We start from the raw sequence: 9,662 nt of genomic DNA, 5'->3' as shown, positions 1-9,662 counted from the left end.
GTTTGCTGACAGACCTGCTAATTAAACACCAAAAGGCAGCGCTGCCTCTGCCAATAGCTAATGGCTGTGCCAACGTTATCAGCTGGGGTTTGTGTTTTCCCTACAACTGGCTGCCAGGAGCATCCTAATTAAAAATAAACAGCCTCCTCGGTGTGGTCATTTGGGTGGTTTTTCCCCACTCCTTTCCCTCCTCCGTCGGTTCCCAGGGACTTTGGTTATCCTTGGGAAAGGGGCCAGACGGGGTGACCTGATCACCCTGAAGCCTGCATCATCTTCCCAACCAGTCCCTGTTGGAGAGGGAGGCTGAATGGTGTGCGTGTGTGTATGTGAGGTTTACCTTGTTCTCTCCAGCCTCTCCGATTCCAAGAGCATCCGCTCGAGTGGCAGGCGGAAAGGAGCAGAGCCCTTGATGGAAAGGTCCGGGGCTGCGGAGGGAGGCTGCCTGTGGCTTGTGGTGGGAGGATTCTGTCCTCCTCGGGGGTCTCTGGATTCAAGGGACAGCCAAAGAGCAAAGCCTCTCTCCTTGGGAAGGTTAGGATTTCATTGGAGAGCGGCCGGTCACATGAGGGCTTTTGGCACACTCTCCATGGCAGGCTGGACACAAGCATGTCAGGATTGAGAGGGTTGATCGGTACAGGCTTTGGCTGGGGTGGAGAGGGCTGGGGGGGCGGGTGGGGGGGAGGGAGCAGTCCCACCCTGAGCCGGAGAAGGAGAGAGCTCGTAGAGCCCAAGGAGGCGGCGGCGGTGGCGGCTCCGTGTGCCGGGAGGGAGCTCCCAGAAAACTTCTGAAGCCTCTCATCTTGGACCCCTAAAGCAAGCGTGTGGTCTCTGGGCCAGAAAAGGGGAAGATGCCTAAGGAATGCAACGCTTTTCATACGCTCTCAGCAGCCTTCTGCTGCTTTTATCACCGGAAATCTGTCCTGGGAGTGAAGGTAAGGAGAGAGCGTGAGAGGAGGCATCCCGGGGTGCCGGCTCCCTCCCTAAAGGACACAGAAAAAGTTTGCAGCTCTCCGAGCGCTGCCGTGAGCCGAAGGAGGTGTCTCCTGGGCAGCCACGGACCTTGCTGTGCCCTGATGTAAAGGTCCTGCCCTTTGGGGGTACCCTCTGGTGATACTCGGGGCAGGGGGCTCTGCCTCTGGAGAAGAGGCGACATCTTTCCTTTTTTAGGGGACTTAAACAGTCCATTTTTCTTTTCTTCCCCCCCGTTAGGCAGCTCAGTCCGCTTTCTTGTCTGTGTTCCTCGTGGATGTGTGTAAGATGTGTGTGTCACAGTGAATATTAATTCATTTAAACGAGGAACTCAAATTAGCTTGTCTCGGCGGCCAGAACTCTCTCTCATCGCCCCAACAGTTCAAATAACCTCTTTCCCGACCCCCATTAGACGCTAAAAGACGACTAGAACCTTTTTTTTTTTTTTTCCCCTTGCTGAGAATAATATGAGTTCATTTGATTGATTCCACGGATAGACAGGACTCTGCTAATGAATGCTATTTGCACTCTAATTGCCTGTGGATGAGATTCAGGCAGATTGAACATAAATGCGAGCCTCTTAGAGAGACGTCTCTCTGCGGATGACTTTTCAGACCCGAGTTTAACTCCTGGAAGGTTGGAATTTGGCAGTTCTCTAGAGAGTTAGGTCTGTCTTTACATCAGTGTCTGTCTGTCTGTCTGTCCCTTTTGCACCCAAAAAGTCATTTCTGGGTGACTGTGATCCGTTTCCTCTCAAGGCCATCCTATCTTCAAGCAGAGAAGGGAAAGACTGTTTTAGGGTGACATACAAGCGAGCTGAAGAGAGAGCCTCTGAGGGCTTGCTGGCCTCTCTCAGGCTTGCTCGGGACTTTCCAATTCATGCACAAAGCTAAATTTTTCTTTTATCAAGAAATTTTGGAATAAAACAAGTATGTAAGGCAGCAGCAGCAGCAGGGAGAAGCCGCCGCTCATTCGCTCGAGGCCCCTTGCGGCTCCTGCAGCCCGGGGGAATGACCGTGGGGTTCCTGGCCTAAATGCAGATCCCTGTGACTCGAGTAAGGTGAAGTCAGCCCATTAACATGATTTTAAAGCTGTCAAAAAATAGCCCGCTGGGTCCTCTGGGACACGCACGCTTGTGAAGTTGGCCGAGCTTTGCGCAGATCCGCTTCTGGTAAATGCAAAGTTGGCAGCTTAGCGTTTGGCCCGTAAGGCAATGACAAGGGAAGGGTGTTGAGTTTTTGGTTCGGAAGACCCGCTCCTCTGTCATGGCAGCCCAAAAAGAATTCATACCCGGCTGCAAAGAGGTTCCCTGGACCCTTTCCTATGGGGTATAGTGAGAAGAGTGCTAGACTTGGAATTACAGGTGATAGGTTCGAATCTCCGCCGTGTCCTACCTATATGACTGGACAAATCACTTTAACTGTCTACATCTATTTCCTCATTGAAAAATGAAGGGGTCAGCTAGATAGTTCAGTGGATTGAGAGCCAGGACTAAGGGATAGGAGGGGTCCTGGGTTCTAATCTAGCCTCAAGATACTTTCTAGCTGTGTGACCCTGGGCAAGTCACATAACCCCCATTACCTGCCCCTTCCCCCTCTTCTGCCTTGGAACCAAGACTGAGTATTGATTCTAAGACAGAAAGTAAGAGTTTCTTTGTTTTGTATAATTAAAATTTTTTTTTAAATATTAAAAATATTAAAAAAATTTTAAGCCCTTACCTTCTGTCTTGGAGTCAATACTGTGTATTGGTTCCAAGGCAGAAGAGTGGTAAGGCCTAGGCAATGGGGGTTAAGTGACTTGCCCAGGGTCACACAGCTGGGAAGTGTCTGAGGCCAGATTTGAGCCTTGGCCTGGCTCTCAATCCACTGAGCTGCCCCTCCAATTTTTTTTTTTAATTTTTTTTTTTAAACCCTTGACTTCTGTGTATTGTCTCATAGGCAGAAGATTGGTAAGGGTGGGCAATGGGGGTCAAGTGACTTGCCCAGGGTCACACAGCTGGGAAGTGGCTGAGGCCAGATTTGAACCTAGGACCTCCCGTCTCTAGGCCTGACTCTCACTCCACTGAGCTACCCAGCTGCCCCCCCCCCCCTTTTTTTTTTAATGAAGGAAATGGACCAGATGAAAAACTCTGTTCTGGCTTGAAATCCAGGATGCTCTTCAGCCCATCTATTTAGACATTCCTTCCAGTCAGCCCCCATCCACTGAGTTCAGATGCCGGGGTCAACGTCACCCATCCTCGTGCCTCGCCTTCTTTTCCCCTACAGACACTCTAGAAAGAAGTTCCTAAAAGCAAGTGGCGGCAGAATCAGAACCAGAACCCTCCGGTCCCGACTTTGTTTTCCGCTTTTCCTCCTCCACCCCTCCCCACTTAGCTAATTATCTGGGAAAGAAATTCTCCACTTCTGAGCCGGGCTCCATCCTGTTGGTGGTTGTCCCAATGATAACGGTTATGGCTTTATTGACTTCCCCTCTAATTAGGGAGTTCAGATCTCGCTGCTCCTGATGAGTTTCCACTGCTATTTGAGCTTTGAAATTAAATTGGGATTGATCGTCTGATAGCCAAGAGGAAATAAAGCCACGGCTTTGGACCACATGCATTGCTGGACTTCTCCTACCCAAAATAACGTTGAGGTAGTCATGGTAACTTTCCATTTGGTTTAATCCATACTGTCTCTGGAGAAAGCGGAACAGTATTAATAGTTTTTGTTGTATGGGAAGAGAACTAAAAATATAAAAAGCCTTATACATAGAAACCAATCATCGCTGCTTGCTTTCAAAAAACATGATGCTATTTGCAGAGACACTCTAGACTTTGGGATATATTGAGTGCACTCAGATGAACTTAAATTGGACGTATCTTGGAGCAAGTTTGGTGAGGTTGCTGTCATCGGCAGGGGCACAAAATTCGATTTCTTGGCTTTAAGGAAATAGGATGGAGAAGGGCTGTGGACAGGCTGCCTTTATTTTTACCCCTTATAGCCCAGATAGATGTGGGAAAAAAATATGTTCCTTGGAGCAAGGAAGGGGGAAGGGGAGAGAGTGATAAGGTGGAAAGGAAGGGGGAAATGAGCATTTATATAGCATCTACTGTGTACGAGGCACTATGTGATATTTCTTACTTGAGAATTCTTATTAGACAGATATTTCTTATTTGATCTTCACAATAATCCTGGCAGGTGGGTGCTATTATTTCCCCATTTAACAGTTAAAGAGGCTGAAGCAGAGATTAAGTGACTTGCCCAGGATAATACAGCTAGTAAATGGATTTGAACTCAACCCTTCCTGACTCCAGGTTCAGGGTCCTATCCATAGAGTCACCTAGCTACCTTTGCAAGGAGAATTCATATAGAATGTTCCAAGAAATGTGGGGAACTTTGGCTAAAACAGTTCAGTGTCCTGATCTTAAAACCTTGGCGGAGTTCTTCCAATAGGCCCTGAAGAGTACTGAGTTGTCTTCCAGATAAGACAATATTTATTAATAGGGGTCACAGGATTATGAAATCACAGATTCCTAGTTAGAAGGGCCTAAGAGGTCATCTAGTCTAACCCCTTTGTTTTGTTTTGTTTTTTTAAATCTTTACCATCTGTTTTTAGAATCATTACTAAGGATTGGTTTCAAGGCAGAAGAGTAGGAAGGACTAGGCAATTGGAGCTAGATGACTTTCCCAGGGTCACACGGTTAGGAAGTGTCTGAGGTCAGATTTGAACTCAGGACCATCAATCTTGAGAGTTAATTCTATCCACTGAGCCATTAGCTATCCCCAAACCCTTCCCCCCCCCCCCCACACACACACACAGTTTTAGAGATGAAAAAACTAAGGCTAAGATTTAAGTGGCTCGACTGAGATCATACAAGTAGAAACGGTCCTACCAATTCAGGTCCTGTGGAAAAAGTTTAGATCAGTTTCCATTTGAATTTTGTTGCATTATTGTATGATATTCAGGCTCAATATTTTAATGGACTGTGATCTCATTGCTGTGCTTGGCACATAGTAGGTGCTATTAAAGTGTTTATTTCCTCCTTTCCTCTCTCTCCTGTGAGTGCTATTTCCAGTGGTACAGATCAGAGCCCATTCATGCCGCCATCTTGTTCTATTCTTGTTCCTGTTCCATAAAAGCTTTCCTGATTCTCCGGTCTCTGCCCGGTGGGTACAGAATCATGGCAGAGACTTCAGAGGTTATCTAGTTTAACCCGATGTGAGAAGGAATCTCTACGATGGCATGATTGCCAAATGATCATCCTAGCTCAGCTTAAAGACTATTCCTGTTTAGAATAGCTCTCATGGTTAGGAAGATTTGTCCTTAGATAAAATCTAAATTTTCTTCTCTGAAACTTCCTTCTAGTTTTTGTCCTTTAGAGCTCTTTCACCTTATAGTCCTTTAGATATTTGACATTTATTAATTTATTAAGCTGGGCACTGTGCTAAAAAAAATAGTCTCTGCTATAAAGAAGCTTACAGTCCAAATATCTTCCAACTCCTTCAATTTGTCCTCAGGTGGCATGATTTTGAGACCTTTTACCAGCACCATCCTTTTCCTTAGGAATTCTCCAGCCTCTTAATGTTTTTTTTCCTACTAATGTCCAGAAGGGATCAGTCTAGTTTCAGGTGTTCCAGATGTCTGCTGACCTGGACAGAATAGTGTATTGCTATCATCTGGACAGTGTTGCTTCTCTTTAAAAAAAAAATCAATCATTTAATTAACTTGAAACTGTTACCTTCTGTCTTAAAATTGATACTAAGGATTGGTTCCAAAGCAGAAGAACAGTAAAGGGTTTAGGCCATTGGGATTTAGTGATTTGCCCAGGGCCACACAGCTAGGAAGTGTCTTGAGACCAGATTTGAACCCAGGGATCTTCTTTCACCAAGCCTGGCTCTCTATCCACTGCGCCATGATGGTGCCTTTCTTAATGGCAATTAATATTGTACAGTTAATTTCTGCTATGATGCCACATATCCATTATCCCCAAACCCTCTAGCATACAAAATCCCACAATAAGAACCACAGGGCTTGTGGAGAAAATGGGGTCAGGGACCTAACACTCAAAAACTTTGTTGGTGGCTTAATAAAAAAGATTAAGAAATATAAAAGGGGGCAGCTGAGTAGCTCAGTGGATTGAGAGTCAGGTCTAGAGAGGGAGGTCCTAGGTTCAAATCTGGCCTCAGACACTTCCTAGCTGTGTGACCCTGGGCAAGTCACTTGACCCCCATTGCCCACCCTTGCCACTCTTACACCTATGAGCCAATACAAAGAAGTTAAGGGTTCAAAAAAAGAAATATAGAAATACTACAATAAATAGTGACAACGTTTGTCTCTTGGGCAGCTGGTGAACTCTGGGGGCAGTTGGGTAGCCCAAGGGACAGGCAGCAATTCTGGGCCATGTAGCCCTCCTCTGCCCTTGGCTCCTATTTCGCCGGAAGATAAACAGTAACACGGCACTTTATCTAGAAAAAGACTTGAGGGGGTATGTGTGTGTGTGGGAAGTGGGGTGGCGTCGGGCATTGGAAAGGGGGCAGCTTGTGAGTTATTGTGAAGTGGCACCGTTTTCTGTGTTCTTTCTCTGGTGGAAGAAATCACCTATTTGCAAGCTCACAATTTGAATTGTGCTCCAATATAAAATATACAATATCAGTTGCTTTGGAACAAATTCACGTGTTTTCAAAACAAGCATCCCTGCAGAACTGACTGGATTAGCTTTTGGGGGGGCAACTATTTCATGCTCTTGGCTCCTGTTGAAGTAAGAGGTCTCTAAAAACCCAGATCTTTTAGATCTTTTAGAGATGAACTGTTGGCTAGCCGCATCTCCTCAATCTTTACTCATGAAATTAATTTCGCGAATTTAGTTTGAAGACTTTACACTTCCTCTGCTTAAATTCTATTTTATTGGATTCAACCCAATGTTCTATCTAGTTTCTTTGGATCTCATCACCATTATCCAGCAAGTTCATTACCCCCTTAGAGCTCCATATCATCTGTAAATCTAATAAGCATACTCACATATACTTTTATTGATAAAATTGATAAAATAATTTAAAAGCATAAATTGAGGCAAAAGGTAGTATGTGTTGTCAGGAAGTCCTGGGTTCAAATGTGGCTTCAGACACTTCCTAGCTGTGTAACCTTGGGCAAGTCACTTAATCCCAATGGCCTAGCCCTTACCATTCTTTTGTTTTAGAATTAAGACTAAGAAGGTAAGGGATTAAAAAGAAGAAAATAAAATATAGTAGAGACTCCCCTCGCCCCTGCCACCTCCCCATACTCACACCCAGTTGTTTTTGAACCATCAATTATTATCTTTTGGGTCCATCCCAAATCCACTTAACTGAACTGAAATCTCTTATTGTCCATGTGAACAGAATGACATACTTTGTTAAATATTTGTCTAAAACCAAGATAAATTATATATATTTGCATTTCCCTAATTGGCAAGCTTTATAACCCCATAAAAATAGGAAATTGTTCATTAACTTCTTAAAAATATTTACCTCCTGTCTTAGAATCAATACTGTGTATTGGTTCCAAGGTAGAAGAGTGGTAAAGGCTGGCAGTTGGGGTTAAGTGACTTGCCCAGGGTCCCACAACTAAGAAGTGTCTGGGACCAGATTTGAACCCAGAACCTTCCCATCTCTAGGCTTGGCTCCTCAATCCACTGAGCCACTTAGCTGCCCTCATTCCTGTGGTCTCTTCTTGATGTAAGGTCGGGCTGGCTCTTCACAGACATGGGTTCCTTTTCTTCGATAGTCCCTTTGATGATGTCTTACCAGGAATAAGAGTTAAACTTGCTGACTTGCAGGCTGCTGACTCTCTTTTTAGAAAACGTCCCCAGTTTTTTGTACATTTTCCATCCTCCACGATGTTTTAGAGATCATTAACAATGCCTCAGTAAACGCCTCCTTCCTCTTCCTCCTACAAATAATCTTGTATTTACTTGTAGTCATTCTGTAGCCTCAAAAAAGACTATAAACTCATTAAAGACGGAGACTTTTTTCTTTGCAGCCCTATAATCTGTCTCAGTTCTTTGCAGTAACCACTTAATAAGGATTCAGTGGAAGTGAAGAGAGGCCGGCTCTTGGGGTGAGACACCTTGTTCTGGGGCTTAGTGTTCCATAGGTACCCCTGGAGCATAAGAGGGATGGCAGAGCGGCCCCCCCACCGATCAAGGGACACCTACCTCCAGGGATACCTACGGAATGCGTCCTGAGGCTGTGGGTCAGATAATGATCTGAGATGATGCCTGGTGATGCCTCTGATGCCTCGGGACAGCTTGGAAGGGACAGCACGTAGTCTGAAAGACCCAGGCTCAGTTTGGCCTCAGATATGTAAGCTATGTGACCCTGGGCAAGTCCCTCTCTGGGCCTCAATTATTCATCCCTAAAGTGGGAATCATCATAATAGCACCCACCTCTCAGGGTGGTTCTGAAGATCAAATGAGGTCCTCTTTGTAAAGCTCTGGAGCGCAGTACCTGGCACCCAACAGGCACTCAATGCCTGCTTGGCTTGTTCCTTCTCCTTCCAGTGAGTGTGCCCGCCGCTGTTGGTGATAGGATGGCGTGCCTCTGTTGCCCTTCCAGTCACTTGCAGCTTTCTTTTTTTCTTTTTATTTGAAAATCCTATTTAATTATTTTAGAATATTTTCCCATGATTACCTTATTCACGTTCTTTCCCTCCTCTCTTCCCACCCCCCTCCCATAGCCAATGCGCATTTCCACTGGGTTTTACATGTGTCATTGATCCAGACCTATTTCCATATTATTGATAGTTGCACGGGGTGATCATTTAGAGTCTCTCCCCAAACATATCTCCATCCACCCATGCGATCAAAGCAGCGACTTTATTTTTTCAATATGATGATGTTCTCTGATTTACAAGAAGAAGAGGTGGTGGGGTTTTCCCCTTTTAATCTTTATTTCTATTCTAGTAAGAACTCTGAGACAGAATAGCAAGAGCTAGGCAAATGAGGTTAAGTGACTTGTCCAGGGGCTACACTGCTAGGAAGTATCTGAGATCAGATGTGAACTCAGGTTCTCTCAGTTCCAGATCTGGTGCTCTAATGTACTGAGCCATCTAGCTTGCCCCTGGTGTTGTGTGTGTGTGTGTGTGTGTGTGTGTGTGTGTGTGTGTGTGTGTGTGTGTGTGTGTCTGTGTGTGTGTGTGTGTCTGTGTCTGTGTCTGTGTCTGTGTGTCTGTGTCTGTGTGTCTGTGTCTGTGTCTGTCTCTCTGTCTCTCTGTCTGTTTTATGACTGAAAGCATCAGGTAGTTTCCTAAATGAACTCTAGCCTTGTCACTTCCCCTGGATCAGTTCTGGGTCCAATTCATTATTTATCTGCACTACTTGACCCAGATAGAAATGCACACTGATGGACCACTCCATGAACTGTCCATCCAGCTGCATGCCACATCCTGGACATTCTTCATCCATTTTGTTTTTCATATGTGGATTCTTTGGCTGGTCTTGAGTGGCCATAGATCTCATTATCTTATAATATTTCGAATCTTAATGCTTTCAGATTCTAATAATATTTGTTTGCTGCATATCAAACAAACTCTTCTCCACTTAGAAGGTAGGAGTTTTGGATGCAAAGGAAGTATTAAGACATAGATTATATTCTCAAGGAACTTACCTTAAAAAAATCCTTTCCTTCCTTCCTTCCTTCCTTCCTTCCTTCCTTCCTTCCTTCCTTCCCTCCTTCCCT

General features: G+C 45.0%; 1 protein-coding gene across 2 annotated transcripts in view; it reads left to right on the top strand.

Annotated features, from left to right (window-relative positions):
- Nucleotides 1-9,662, top strand: part of BCAR3 (BCAR3 adaptor protein, NSP family member) — a 157,193-nt gene that overhangs the window by 75,059 nt on the left and 72,472 nt on the right. Inside the window, exon 1 of one of the 2 annotated variants that reach the window (XM_044672005.1) lies at nucleotides 849-932. The exons of the other annotated variant lie outside the window; for it this stretch is intronic. Coding sequence (XP_044527940.1) covers nucleotides 849-932 — 84 coding nt within the window. Of the gene's footprint in view, nucleotides 1-848; nucleotides 933-9,662 lie in introns of those variants that run through there. 2 annotated transcript variants of the gene reach the window in all.

The sequence above is a fragment of the Gracilinanus agilis genome, chromosome 4, assembly GCF_016433145.1.
Source record: "Gracilinanus agilis isolate LMUSP501 chromosome 4, AgileGrace, whole genome shotgun sequence".
Lineage (NCBI taxonomy): Eukaryota > Metazoa > Chordata > Mammalia > Didelphimorphia > Didelphidae > Gracilinanus > Gracilinanus agilis.
This window is presented reverse-complemented; position numbering and strand designations above follow the sequence as displayed.